The sequence below is a fragment of the Medicago sativa genome, chromosome 3, assembly GCF_051527215.1.
Source record: "Medicago sativa cultivar Bolivia chromosome 3, Bolivia_mono, whole genome shotgun sequence".
In the NCBI taxonomy this organism is placed as follows: Eukaryota; Viridiplantae; Streptophyta; class Magnoliopsida; order Fabales; family Fabaceae; genus Medicago; species Medicago sativa.
In genome coordinates, this window is record NC_140751.1 from 60,467,855 (window position 1) to 60,483,088 (window position 15,234).

At 31.9% G+C, this 15,234-nt stretch overlaps 1 protein-coding gene and 1 long non-coding RNA gene across 2 annotated transcripts; both read right to left on the reverse strand.

Moving 5' to 3' along the window:
* Nucleotides 1–154: 154 nt before the first annotated feature.
* LOC146938800 (B3 domain-containing transcription factor VRN1-like) lies at nt 155–4,361 on the reverse strand. The gene is made up of 4 exons (XM_085752702.1): nt 1,752–4,361; nt 1,078–1,477; nt 784–929; nt 155–685 (listed from the first exon to the last, which is right to left on the reverse strand). The coding sequence occupies exons 1-4, from the start codon at nt 1,821–1,823 to the stop codon at nt 452–454; spliced, it is 852 nt and encodes a 283-aa protein (XP_085608828.1). The 5' UTR covers nt 1,824–4,361; the 3' UTR covers nt 155–451.
* A 4,122-nt stretch (nt 4,362–8,483) lies between these two features.
* On the reverse strand, nt 8,484–11,551 carry LOC146938801 (uncharacterized). Its single transcript, XR_015031422.1, has 2 exons — nt 9,766–11,551; nt 8,484–8,960 (listed from the first exon to the last, which is right to left on the reverse strand). It is a non-coding gene; the product is annotated as an uncharacterized LOC146938801 (long non-coding RNA).
* Nucleotides 11,552–15,234: the final 3,683 nt, after the last annotated feature.

Genomic DNA, 15,234 nt, shown 5'->3' on the forward strand with positions numbered 1-15,234 from the left:
TTATTTTGGGAACGATTCAACTTATCACGGCCTATTCAAAAACAAAGTTCAACTCTCTTATTTTGATCAATATTAGCACTAGAACTTTTCAACTAAACAAAATACTAGCACTAAAAATTATAATTAATGGCTACTAATATACAACAATTGACCATGATTACCCCTAAAAAAAATTGACCATGATTTACATTAATAATGCTCTATAAATAATTCATTGTGTTCATACATAACGGGATTATAATAATTAATCAAACAAACGATATATCTAAACAATTCAATCTTTCCAATATTTGAAAAATTTGATAGAAATATATGAAATTACTGAGTCACCATAGATATTTCCTTCAAAATATTTCAAACTTAAATACAACTGGAACCAAATGTGAAGATTATCACTTAACCTATCACTCAAAACAACAATGTACAAAACAGATGCATAAACTTTGTCCCTTTAGAAAACATGAACTTTAAAAACGAAATCTTTCTTGTTTATCAGTTCAAAGACACAGACATCTCCTGATTTCAGTCCACTTCCACTTAAAAACAAGAGCCAACCCGCGGAAAAGCGACGGTCATATTTGCCCTCATAACAACGAAGTAATTTCACATTCCATGACCTTTTCCCAATCTGCAGTACCACATTCTTATCCTTGTTCTCAATAACCCCATTTAAAAGTGGTACACACTGCATAGTACAATGTAATCATCATTATAATAATCACAACATATTATACATATATAGCATTGCATGCATTAATGTAAATGTTTTGTGTTTAACCTTACCATCCGATTTTCTACCAGATGAGTAGGCTTTATGAGAATTGTGAAAAAAGGATTGCTTGAGATGAATTTTAAAGCTACTTCCTGAGCTCTAGCATCCTGTGGCCAATTTATTGATGAAGTTCTTTTAGCACTCTTCTCATGATCACCTGCATATATGTGTGCAATGTAAAACAAAAAAAAAAAAAAATTAACTCTTGGAGAGCATTTTGAACAATCATGATGCTTCATGTTTAATAGAAAATCACATAAACCCATTATGTATACTGAAAAGAAAATCAAGAAACCAAACCAAACCTCGAACTTTCTTATGTCGTCGAGGAGAAACAAAAGGTGACCTTTGCCTAGCCTTCTTCCGATGAAGCCATTCATCCAAAATCTCAACTGATTCATCATCTTCACTATGATCAACATTGTCATTTTCATAATCAGTGTCACATGAAGAATAATCTATTTCTAGTGCATTCTGGCCAAGTATGTATACATCAAACTTGGAAGTTCCTTTATATTCAAACACCACCAAGCAGCCATGTCCAAGAGAGTAATTTTCAGTAAAAAATTTCCAACCCTTTTCAAACCAAATCTCTCCATTAATTTTTTTCCAATAAACTTTCCATTTAGTGCCATCAGTAGTCTTTATCAACACTGGATTTGATAGACCAACTCCATGTCTATTAGTAAACTTACTTGGTATTTGCTGTAAAAATTAAAGAACCCCTTTGGTCACTTAGAAAAAGGTGTCAAATACAATTATTCTTTCTAGAAGGTAAAGTGGTAAACAATATTCATGTGTTATGTGTGTATCCATAATAAAATTTCTAGTGCTAGTATTTTGTTTTGTTGAAAGTTCTAGTGCTAATATTGTAAACAGAAAATATGTGAAATGCAGATATGACATGTTGCAAGTGTGATGCGTGGTTATATGCTAAGAAGTCTAAAGTAAATAATACTAATATAATAGGAAAGCTTACAATCCTATGAAGATTAGTTTGAAGAATGATCTTGAAGAAACGGATGGGGAGGATAGAGATTCCTCTAGCCATGGATGGAGTTTGAACATCGAAAGCTCTTCATTTGTTAATGGTAAACTTATAATTAAGCTACCTGCCTAATGTCATTATTACATAAATATTGGGACCTACAAAATCGTGCGACTCTTCATATTTTTTCATCATATTTGTAGTATTTCAATGACTATTCAATTTCAAAATTAGACACACATTCATATCTAAAAGTGACGAAGAATTTCATTTATAATGCTTATTACTCCATCCGTTTTAAAATGAGTATCATTTTAGCAAAAAAAAATTGTTTCTAAATAAATGTCACTTTCAGTTTCCAATGCAATAATAACTTTTTCTTTTCAATTGTACCCTTCAATTAATATTATGTTACACTACTTCTAAAGTAATTATTTTTTCTTTAATAAAAAACAAACCAATAGTTGATTAGGATAATTTGGTAAAATTGCTATGACATTTGACTACTTTATTTCATTTCTTAATCTGTGTGCAATTGGCTAAAGCGACACTCATTTTAAAACGGAGGGAGTATTAAGTTACTCCCTAATGTCACTAATACTCAGAACAAACACGCTCGTGCGCCTTTTCATATTTGATCTTTACGTTTCTTTTTTTATCGTCACATTTTTATTTCAAATTGATAATACTACTCCCTCCGTCCCTATATCTAAGCACCTATTTGACTTTATTTTTGTCCTTAAATGTAAATCATTTTTCAAATCATTAGACACATTTATTATTTTTTACCTAAACATACCCCTAATTAATATTACTAACTTGTTTTGAAATATGAAAAGACAAATTTAATACACATACAAACAAAGCACAATTTGGTAATATTAGCACATAAAATAGACATATTAATTGCACATGCTACTTTTCTTAAGAAATGTGAAAAATTCAAAAGGGGCTTAGATATAGGGACGAAGGGAGTAATTTTTTTGAGAGATTTTATGAAATAAAAAAAAAATCATTTGTTTTGATAGATAATTAATTAGAATTAAACACATTTACATAAAATATATTATAAAGATATTTGTATAGAGGAGATCAACTTTGAGGTACTTTCGGTGTAAATTATTTTACATTGTCGACCAATCATAAACTATCATTTATAATGACTTTGAAGCTATATATGATTCCTTAAAAAAAAGGTATATACGACTAAAATCAAATATTTCAATGCCACTATCCAACTCCATAGAGGGCATATAATATCAAAACAACTGAGCATTTTGCTCATTTCACACATATTAAAAAAAAGTGTACAAGTAAAAGAGAGAAAAATGATTTTGAGTGTCTTTGTTAAGTATGGGTGCACTCCTCTTTATTATAAATGCAAAGTAGAATATATTGAATTAGGAGTTGTGAAAGTAGTATAAATTAGAGATATAATTGGGAAAAAGTAATTAATAGTGTATTGAAAAGTTAAATAGGTCAATTTTTTTTGGACAATATTTTTTTGCAAAAGGCGTACTTACTATGGGATGGAGGAGTATAAAGGTATAATTGGCTGATATTGTGATTTGTCACCGGAAGAAAGGGGTTAATGCATGAAAGCTCAAAATTGGTTTAGCAATGATATTACAAGGGTGGGCTTTAGTTTAAAATAGAGTAAATAGTCACTTTAGTCCCCGATTTAGGATACACTACAAAATAGTCCCTCAATGTGTAGATCGGTTATCGGTTTAGTCCTTATCGTTAGAAAATTTTGTTAACTGCTGATGTGTCAATCATAGGGACCAAATTAAAAGCAAATTTTTTTTTTTTATTAATTATAAAAAAACCAGGAAAAAAAGAAAGAATATTCATCATTTTCATCACCACCCTGCCAGACTAGCAGCTTCATGTAAAGCCAACCTCCAACTTTGCACTTCCTCCTTCATTTTCTCCTCAGAATTCTGCTCTTTACCCAAACGGTTTTGCTCATTCCCAAAGTAAATGTCCAAAATACCCCTACGTAAGTTAAGTTGCGCTAGTGTTAAATTTGCGTGACTTAACTCACGCAGCGTGAGTTAACTTACGCTAGTGTTAAATTTACGTGACTTAACTCACGCAGCGTGAGTTAAGTCACGCTAGTTCATTCTTGACAGCCGCATGCTTTTTCATAGTGAGTCAATTTCCATTCTCTCTCTCATCTCTTCTCTTTTCCCTTCTTCACTTCATTTTAATTTTCCAGATCCAACTCATTCTCCCTCTCTCTCTCGGTGCTGGACAATCAATTATTGCTAGCAATTTTTTTTTATTAAAACATTTCTTTACAACTATTTTCATATCAAGATTTGTGATACTAACTTAATCAACAACTTCTAGATAATAGTAAGGAATCAGAAAACAAAGGAAAGGGATTTGTGGTAATTTTTTTTGAAGAAAGGGATTTGTGGTAAATGATATGGATTTTATCACAAATTTGTGACAAAAAATGATTGCAAGTGGGATTTATCAGGAAACCAAACATGTTCTTGTGCATTCATGGCCACTTTTTATCTCGTTAAAGTACAGATACATAAAATAAAATACTGCAACACCTGGAAATTAAAAGAACCAAGTATGCTAGAAGCTGTGAGCAACAAGTGCATCAGGACCAAAGCTGCTACTGTCAGGAGATTCTTTAAGAATTCTCAATCAGCTCAACAAGCTAGAGGTCCAAAGCTGCTTCTAACAAATGAGCCTTTCTACTCAGAAGCAGACTATGTGACAAGGGAAGCAAGAATGTTCAAGCTACTGAAGCAGAAACTAGCAAGGCAACAGGAAGAATCAAAAGCAAGGGAAAATGCTCTTCTTCAGAAGCAACTGGCACTTGAAGCAATAGTGAAGCAGCAAGCTGAGCAAATGGAGAAGATGATGAACATGATGCAACAACAACAACAAACCAAACCTTAGTTGCACACCTTAGTTGTTTGTTTTTGTTGTTTTGCTTCTGAACATCTTTTGCTATTTCTGAATATTATTGGAATGAATGAGTATGCTCTGACACATATTGCTTTGATTTACTTTGCCTGATTTACTTCATTTTATTCCCGCTTCTGAATGTTGTTGTTCTGATATTTTGTTTTGTTACACTGTGCTCTGACATTTTTGTTTATATATATTTTTTTTAACTTACTCTATTGTGCTCTGATTATATTTTGATAAGATTATAGGTTCTATTTATAGTTATACTCTCTTCTTGTTTGAGTTTTTCTCAATGTCTTTTTGTCTTAATACTTAATTTCTTTTTGCTAATGACAAAAGGAGGAGTATATGTGATAGTATTTAAAGGCTCTGAGCCCCATTAATGATATTTGAAAAATAGTTTGAAAAACTTCTATCATTTTTTTACCTAAAAGGTATAAGCTATGAACGAAAGAAGGAGTATCAAATTTCAAATAAAATTAAATGGACCATTCTTCTTATCTATAATCTACTTCTTTTCATTTTTTAAGCTCTGATATTATTATTGCGCGCTCAATGAATTTAATTAACCTGGATAGAACTTAGGGGGAGCTTACAAACCTCACCTTAAAGGCTATCAGACTCAGGGGGAGTTAGAGCTTACAAACCTCAGACTCTGAGCTTACAAACCTCAGAACCCCAAAGTCAACTTGTTAATTAGATTAACAACAATTGATCAATTTTAAATACTATTGTTTGTCATCATCAAAAAGGGGGAGATTGTTGGAACAAAATATGTTTAACAATGAACCTTAAAGAGTTTTGATGATAACAAGGTATTAAAAATTGAAAATTGGACTAGCTAATATTTGTTCAAGTGTACAGGACCACAATTTAAAATTTACATCATATAAAGGTTCTGAAGAACAAAAAGAGAGCTAAGGAATCAAGAAAAAGAAGCTTGAAAGCATCTGAAGAAGTGCATCTGAAGCTGATAGTCATCAGAAGTTGATAGTCATCAGAAGCTGATAGTCATCAGAAGCTGAAAGTCATCAGAAGCTGATAGTCATCAGAAGCGGATAGTTCAGAAGTGACTTCATCAGAAGCTGAAGCTCATCAGAAGCTGATTATCACCACAAGCTGAAGATTCAAGGATCAACACTTCAAAAGCTGTCTATTGGATTCGAAAACTTTGCAGAAGGCTAGTGGAACCTTGCAACGGTCACTTTGGTGAAGATTTGAAGGATTTGGAAGCTTATCTTCAAAAAGCGTTGACATTGTACTCTGTACGAACTGTACAACCACCTTCTCCAATACTCTGTTTTGTGTCCACGCTACAAGACAAGAAAACAGCTCCAGAATAACAGCTATGCCTGCAAAGATGTTCCTTCACAATGGGAATTGATTTCAAATTTGTTCTTCATAGGACAACAACCAAATCAGGAAAAAGATCATTGGTGAAAGATCAAGCTTCAACAATGACTCTTTGATGTGCTGGCAATTTCACAACGTCTCTTTCACACCTCTATATAAAGGAGTGAAGTCTTAGAGATTTGGTAATGCTGAACGAAAGACTCTTAACATTTTTACAAGTGCAAACCTCTGCTGAAATTGTTCTGCATTCACTTAGAATTTCTGTTTCTCAAAGTTCTAGTCTTATTCCGCTGCGTTCAGATTCTATATAAAGGAACCAGTATAATTGTTTTGTGTCTTTCTTCTTCTCTCTCTATGTTTTATTCCGCTGCGTTCAAATTCTGTTTATCACCTCAGAAGTTGTTTCACTTAGTTTCTGATCAGTGTGTTCAGTTTTTAGAAGAGAAACGAAGAATTTTTCAAAACACAATTCAACCCCCCCCCCCCCCCCCCCCCCCCCCCCCCCCCCTTGTGTTTTTCTCACCTTCAAGTATGAGTTACTGATTAAATGTTTTAGAGTTTGAACTCTGAGTTTCCTAGTTTACCAGTTGCGCTGCCTACTTTGATGGTAATTGATGTTACGACTAGATGAAACTGCTTGTAATTTGGATATGTGCCAAATTATTTTTATTTGCTTATATTTACATTTGATACATTTTTGTGACCGTGCAAAATATATTCTGCAATAGAACTGAGAATATCTTATTTGTTCTTACTTAGTTTCACGATGCTATTTATTTAATAAAAGGTAGAGTTGAAACCTGAAAACATCAAGATTCATGATTGTTCAAAATGCCAAATATGTTCTCTAATGTTTTATATTGCACACATATACGCAGGTGATCATGAGAAGACTACTAAAAGAACTTCATCAATGAATTGGCCAAAAGATGCTAGAGCTCAGGAAGTTGCTCAAAATTTCATCTCAACCAATCCTTTTTTCACAATTCTTGTAAAACCTCACCATACAGTAGATAGTAAGCTGGTAAGTTAAAAAACAACGTTTACATTAATCCATTCCTGCAATTCTATGTATAAATACTGTACTATGTTATGTTATGATTATATATTATAGTGATTGATAAGGCTATTATGCTATGCAGTATGTAACTGCAGATTTAAAAGGAGTTATTGAGAACAAAGAGGAGTATGTGATTCTGCAGATTGGGAAAAGATCATGGAATGTGAAATTGATCTGTTCTAACGAGGCTAAAAATGGTTTCTATCTATCGGCGGGTTGGTCCTTGTTTGCAAGCGAAAGTGAACTGCAACCAGGAGATGTTTGTGTCTTTGAACTGATAAAAAAGAAAGATTTCGTTTTTAAAGTTCATGTCTTCAAAAAAGGGACCGTTAATGTATCTGTTTGAAGTTTTTGTTTTGAGTGATAGTAACTTACTAGTTAACACTTTCCTTTCCATCAAATAGGTGAAGTGAAGCAGTAACCTTCACCTTCTTTTTTGGCTCTAATTTTAGTTCATTTAGAAATATTTGAAGGAATACATTAAGTTCACACACGTGCATCATGAGTCTATGGTCCATCATGACTCGTGCCCAGCCCAGCCCTACGCACGAGTCGTGCATTCCAAATTAACTGTTATCAAAATAATGGTTCAGTTCATAAATTTGTGAAATGGTTCAGTTAATTTTGATATGATTCGGTTCGGTTAACCGGTTCGGTTCGGTTAACCGTTAATTTTGCCCAGCCCTACTCGTGCATTCCAAATTTTTTAAAAGCTTTAATAATGAATAATTTGGTTACTAAATTTATTTATTTTTTGACAAAATTTTGGTTACTAAATGTCAAGTAGCTTCGTGTAAACTCTCATTAAAATCATGTTTGGATATATAAAGTTAAAGACACCTTTTTTTTTGTAAAAAAAAAAAAAAAAAACTAACAAACAAACGATCTCTTAATTTAATTTGAACACACAATTCATGTTAGAATTAAACTATTTTACTGTAACCAAAAAAAAGAATTAAACTATTTTATATTATAAAATTATGAGTAAAATGAAATGAATGGTAATGGTATACTGAATGAGTTAATTTTATTTAACTTTTTGATGCTACAAATGAATAATATCAATATACTTAACATAATTAAATGAATCCTTTATCCAAAAAAAAAAGCTAAGATTATATCTTGAAAAAGTCATCCATTTAGCCAAAATTCTTACTTTTTGCTTCAGGCTAACTTTCATTATGTAAAAAGATAAAATATTACGGGTATGTTTGTTTTCACTTCTAGAGTTAATGATGAAGTAATCGTAAAACAATTGAAGACATGGGAGGGAAATGGGAATTGAGTATTAAGGGTTAAATTTTCATGAAATTAATCCTAAGTATACGAGATATTGTATAGTATAGAAGAGCAGAGAGAAAGGGATAAAGAGGGAACAAGAACCTATATTTTGCATTATTTTTCAAGTGTATTCTTTACATGATAGTATATGTTCTATTTATAGACACAAAAAGTTGTAAGTTACAAATATATGAAAAGTCATAAGACTAGATACCAATAACAATGAATAAGGTCATTTACTCGTAAGAGCAGTGGCGGAGCCAGGATTTATATAGAGCCTGGGCGAAAAATTTATCGCAAATTCACGTGTGACATAATATACATAAATAGTCATAAATCAAAATAAAAGAGGATTGTCATTTTTTCTACAAAAGTACAGTTTGAAATAAAATAAGAGATGAAATATAACATGTCAACTCGATATAAAAGAGGATTGTCATTTTGTTCTATCAACCAAAAACCTCCTCATATCTGAAAGTTTATTTCAAGCATTATCACATCACATATAACAATTAACAAGCAATTAATAATTGAAGTTGAAGTGTTGACCAACATCTGCGCTAATCTGCCTAAGTTATAAACACCACATTAGTCACTGGGAATCTGTTATAGACTGATGCTCTAAAATGATGTTGGAGTTATGTTCATTATTCATTTATTAATCTTACTTTGAACTAATTTCACAATGCAATTTTCAAACTATCATATCATATCACCTAGATATCTCTTTTCTTCGAAAGTCTTAAGATTGACAGAAAAACACAAAATACAATTTTCAAACTATCATATCATATCATATCATATCATATCATATCACCTACATAGCAAACAATGTGTGAAACTGAGGAAACTTTGTTGGCCTTGTATAAATATCAGATCACAATTTGCAGTGAAGGGAAACTAAGCTCTTATACCATACACAAAATCAAAATAGAAAACGAGTGAACCATTCAATCCTCTCTAGTGGCCATCAGTTTACAAATGCTATATCAACAACATTTATAAGATCCTACAAATACATTAATAGTGGGAATAGCAAGTAGCAATTCTGAGCATAACTTCATGGTCTACTATCGCCAAATAAATATATCAATTAACCTAATAATGATGGTAGAAAGTATGACTCATCTGCCTAAGTTATAAACATCACAAATCACAATTCTAATTCTCATCATTTCATATAATTTTTTACTGATCACACAAAATGCACAATTCTAAATTTAGGGTTTGGAAAATCAAAATTGGGGATAAATCAACAATTCTAAATTGTAGTTTGGAATTTGAATAATCAACTCCTTGATTGATTCACCCATTAACAAATAACAAACAGCAATAAAATAGAACAAATAAAAAAAATAACAAAGAAAAACAAACCTGGTGGAGGAGACGGGAGAGGAGAGGAGAGGAGAAGGAATGAAAATGAAATAGAAACTGAGTTGAGAGAGGGAGAGGTGCTGCTAGTTGAGAGAGAGAGGGAGAGGAAAGTGAAATTCATGGTGAAGGGAAAAAGAGTGCATAATATATTTATTTCTCTCCCTCAACCTAACAATTATCTCTGATAAGATGGATGTCAATCTTTTGTACTAGTTGTTCAAAAATTTACTTGCGAGTTACTTTGAAAAAAGTATTCAAGATTATCATACGAACAAATTTGTTAAATGTTTAAATCACAATTCTTCTAAAGTTAATTACATGTGAGAAAGAACTTTCAAAAAAGTATATTTTTGTTCTATCTCCCTGTAATATCCTTTCAACATGGTGTTATATTCATAAAGTATTGTGCATTCCTTCTTCTGAAAAACGACCCACATGTTTCTTCTATTATGCGTTCAATCATAGACATCAATCAAACATTAATGTTGATGGTCAGACAAATAACCTACATATCTAAAATAATAAATATATGATAACATAAGTAACTATCAAGGTACAATATCGTTCCTCAATTGAATTAAAATATGGTACTTCAAGACCAAATAGTTCTTCATTATTTGTTCAAATTCTCAAACGATCTTTGACTACATATAGTGACTTTACAACTATTGGACTATACGAAAAATATGATTTTTTTTCCATATATAACCATTTTAGCATCTTGTTATATAGATTTCATGATTCACAAACACTCAACTTGTAATCTCAAATAAATATTTATCTCTCCTACGTATTTCATCTCATTTCTTATCTTTAAGAAATCAACTTTTAAAAACTCTTCGGGAGTTCTCAAATTTATTTTTGAATGGACAAATGATTGGTCTACCACATTTCAGGCACATTTGAGATTTATTGGCAATATCAGATTGTCCAAGAGGGACATCTATTTTGATAAGAGCATTAACAACTAATATTTTGTTTGCTTAACTTTCCAAATGAAATCATATTTTAAACTTATGGTTCTTCTAACTTATATGAGGATCAAGGATGAGATAATAATAATAATTTATTTCAAATTATTCATTTGAACTTCTCATTCATATATTCAGTTGTTTATTCTCTCTCCATGTTATTGTAAATTAGAGGATGACTTGTATATGATAACATATTAGACCGATGCGAATCAATGTCTCAAAATGCAAGATTTTACATGTCACTTTATTTTATAAAGACTAAAACAAATTTTGCTAGATTTATAGGAATCAAAAACTTATTTAACCAAAATATTAAATAACCAAAAAAAGTTGTTGGCTAAAGAAAAATAATAGAAGAATTTGGAATTTGGGGTATTGGTGTTGTTGTGAGAGATTATGAAGGTATTGTGGTTGCTGCTAGTTGTTGTCAAGTCTTTTCATTACCAGATTTAGAGGTAGCAGAAGCTTTAGCTATGCGGAAGGGGTTGGAATTTGCAAAAGACATGTTTTTTCTGAATCTTATAGCGGAATCAGATGCTTCTAATGTGGTTCAGGCGCTGAACACTCATCAACAACATCCCAACTATGTTGGATCTATTATTGGAGATTGCATTAATTTTAATGTCTTTTTTCGTAGTTTAAGATTCTTGCATGTTAGACGGGAGGCTAACCAAGCTGCTCATTATCTAGCTCAATACTCTCTTCATAATCCCGATTGTATATGGATTGAAGAAACCCCACTTTGTATTTCCGCAGTCTTGGCTTATGATTTATTGCCAGACTTTTGCTAATGAAATTTCATTTATTGTAAAAAAAAAAAAAAAAATTTGGGTCATTGTGTTTTAGAGAGTGCCACATCATATTTAAATTGACGTGATAAAAATAAGATTATGCCCTTCAAAAAAAAAAAAAAGATTATGCAGCATGTAAGAAGATAAGTTGTAAAAAACAACATGTGTCTCATATTTAATATTATATTATATATATTTAGTATAATATAATTTTTTCGGGATGAAATATAATATAATATAGATGGAGTATCTTGAAAAGAAATATTAAGAAGATTAAAAAATGTTTGAAGTTTTTGCAATATATCAATTTTTTGTTGAAATGGCCTTGTTGTTATGGCCTATTGGTTTTATGAAGCACATATAGTATTGGATTACGTGTATCCCAGTGTCGAAATTGACATGTCCTATCCAGAAATTGTGAAATTCATGGCAGAAAACTTAACCGACTAACAAAGTATGTATAGAGTTGGTGAAATAAGAGAAAATGAAAATATAAAAAGTAATTTAATTGAGAAGATGTGGCGTGGGTACCTGAACTGAACCAGGTAAGGATCCCGCACCGAGTGTCGAGATTCTGAATCCGACTAAGGCTGTTATATACTCAACGTCATAAGTTTGTTTAGCCAATGGTTGTGAAAAAAGGTGCAAGATGGCGCATAGGTACAGGTGATAATATCCCTTTATTTGGTGCACCATGGCTTAAATATGGATTGTCTTTTGCAGTTGACAATCCCATATTTGCGCCAATAGCCCATGCTAAAGTGAAGGATATTATTGATCAGCAACAAAAGGTATGGAATGCTCCTTTAATCTATAACTTGTTTGATCATAATACAACACAATTGATTCTAAATACACCGTTACAACCTTTGGTTAGTGAAGATAAACTAATTTGGAAAGCAGAAAAGAATGGTATGTATTCAGTGCGTAGTGCCTATAGAACTTATGTTACTGAAATTGCAGATTATTCTCATTTACACGTACCAGGCCGTTGGCAACTTATTTGGAGATTAAAAGTTCCCCCAAAGATTAAGAATCTTGTTTGGCGAGTTTGTCGGGGTTGTTTTCCTACTAGAGCTCGTTTAAGTAGTAGAGGTATTCTTTGTCCCATTAACTGTGTGCTTTGTGATAGTAATTATGAAGATAGTATTCATGTCCTTTTAGAGTGTCCTACTGCTATGCATATTTGGCGTGAGGTTAACCTTTGGGACAAGATTAATCGTGCTCTTCGGCAAAATTATAACATGGATGCGTTTGTGTTCACTATGCTATCTACACTTAACCAATCTCAAAGTGCTCTTTTTGCTACAATTATGTGGAGCCTTTGGAAGAGACGAAATTTAAAATTATGGCAACAGAAGGTTGAAACGAATGCTCAAGTTTTGACTAGGGCGACGACCCTCCTAGAAGACTGGAGGTCCGCGCAACTCATCAGAAAAGCAGGTGGCACAAATCCAGCCGCACCTCAACATGAGCCAAGCACGCAAGAAGTGATTCGTTGGGAAAAACCAGCAAGAGGAAGGTACAAATGTAATATTGATGCCTCATTCTCCTCCTCTCTTAACCGAGTTGGTATTGGCATATGTATCAGAGATGATGCAGGTGACTTTGTGCTTGCGAGAACTGATTGGTTTTCTCCTCTATGTGAAGTCACGATAGGAGAAGCAGTTGGGTTACACACGGCGCTGCAGTGGGTATCAGACCTCCAATTTGATAATGTTGATTTTGTTCTAGATTCAAAGCAGGTCGTAGATTCTTTTCATACAGGAGTAGATGATGATAGCGAACTTGGTTGTATTATTACTGCCTGTAGACAATTATTTCAGGATAGTTTTCAAAACTCTCATGTCGAGTTTAATAGGAGGCAAGCTAATGGGGTCGCTCATGAATTAGCGAGGGTAGCCCCATCTGAACCTAGCCCCACCATTTATGATGATGTACTGTCATGTATTTGGCACCTTTTGAGTAATGAAATGAATTGATTTCTTTCCTTCAAAAAAAAAAGTTTGTTTAGCCATTGCCGCCGATAGTTTCGCGGTTTTCAGTTTCGTTTCAGTAAATATCTTAATCTCACTCTATCTCAATCTCCACCTTATTTATTTAATTTAAAAATTCTTGCAAGATTTATTTATTTATTTTTAAATTGAAAGGAAATTTTATGTTAAAAAGTCACTTTTTTATATAAAATTATAACGATAGATATTTTAAAATTATTTGTCATTATATAACTCTAAAAATATGGTGATTAAACCATGTGAATTATTTTGGGATGGAGGGGTAATAATTTTTTTTCATTAATAATTAGATTGATAATGGATAAGATTTCATGATACGAGATTAAATGCTTTTAATATTGTGAAATTGGATATTTTCATCATCCTTTCTCTCATTTCCTCTTTTAATAACTTTCAATCTCCCTCTTAATCTCATTTCTTTAATATGATTATATATTTCTTTCAATGAAGAGAGAGTAATAAAAGAAAGATAGAGTGTTAGAAGGAGATTGATTTTTTCCAAAAAAAAAAGTAAAATAGTACAATATCCATACAAATAATTTTTTTGGTAGGGTTACAAAATAACAAAGCAGAAAAGAATTCCTTCGTAAAAAAAAAAGAAGAAGAAAAGAACAAAGAAAAATAGAAACAGAAGGGAATGGTACGAATTCGAATGAGAGCTTTCTTTAATCATATTCTCGTCTTTCTTTAAAACAAAATTGAGTTATAAAAAATAAGATTTAATTGATTAATATCTGAGTGTCAAATTGGTACTTTCCTCTACAAAAATAATTGGTATTTTCTATCTTTTGGGATCAAATAAGTCTTCAAATATTTTTTTTTCTATAAAAAGTCTTCATGTTTTTCTCGATAGAGTTTAGATATTTACTCTAATGTTTATCTTAGTATTTTTTTGCACCACCGTAGGTTTATGTGACTGTGATGTTGCACTTTTTATACATCTTAAGCAATAATAATAATGAGTAATGACAACAACAAACTAAAATAACATAGGAGAAAAGATGGCGGGTGAAATTAAATTAACAAAAAAACTCATTGAGACAGTCTCAATTTGCATTCATGTGATAGAACAAAAACTAAATCAACGCACCTTTATTTTCATAAAACAAAAGAGACCAAACTAACCTGAAATTAATTCTTCCTTCCTTGTGTCCTTGATCCTCTTCTAGCAGTGTTTTTTCTTCTTCTTGTTTCTCGTTTGTTTTTTTAGGTGAGTTTTTGATCTTTCGAAAAACATTTTGGATATGGCACTCCATTTGCCTTTTCTATATATTTCCTATTGCCCCCTCTCTCTCCCTTTGCTCTTTGTCTCTATCTTTTTGGACCATGTGACATCACATTCATGAGAGTTTTCTGACTTATTAATATGAATGAGAGGTTGTCACTTCCATACAAAATAATCATAGTAGAATGAGAAAACAAACACAAACAGAAAACATAACCGACTAAAAACAGAAAACGTAACCTTTTCAGCTTAACCTTATATGAATGATTGACATTTTTGTTATTCTATTGAATAATGATTTTAGAATTATAATATTGTGTATTTATATTAGATACACACAGAAAACTTAACCGACTAAAAACAGTACTAACCGACTAACAAAGTATGTATAGACTTGGTCAAATAAGAGAAAACTAAAACTAATTTAATTTAATTGAGTTACTTCACTAATAGCATAGAAAGAG

Excerpts from the sequence above, each read along its gene's own strand:
- LOC146938800 (XM_085752702.1), bottom strand. The coding sequence starts at position 1,823 with ATGGCTAGAGGAATCTCTATCCTCCCCATCCGTTTCTTCAAGATCATT. Across the intron at positions 930-1,077 it reads ACGACATAAGAAAGTTCGAG|GTGATCATGAGAAGAGTGCT; the intron begins GTTTGGTTTGGT and ends ACATATATGCAG. Across the intron at positions 686-783 it reads ATCTGGTAGAAAATCGGATG|TGTGTACCACTTTTAAATGG; the intron begins GTAAGGTTAAAC and ends TGTACTATGCAG.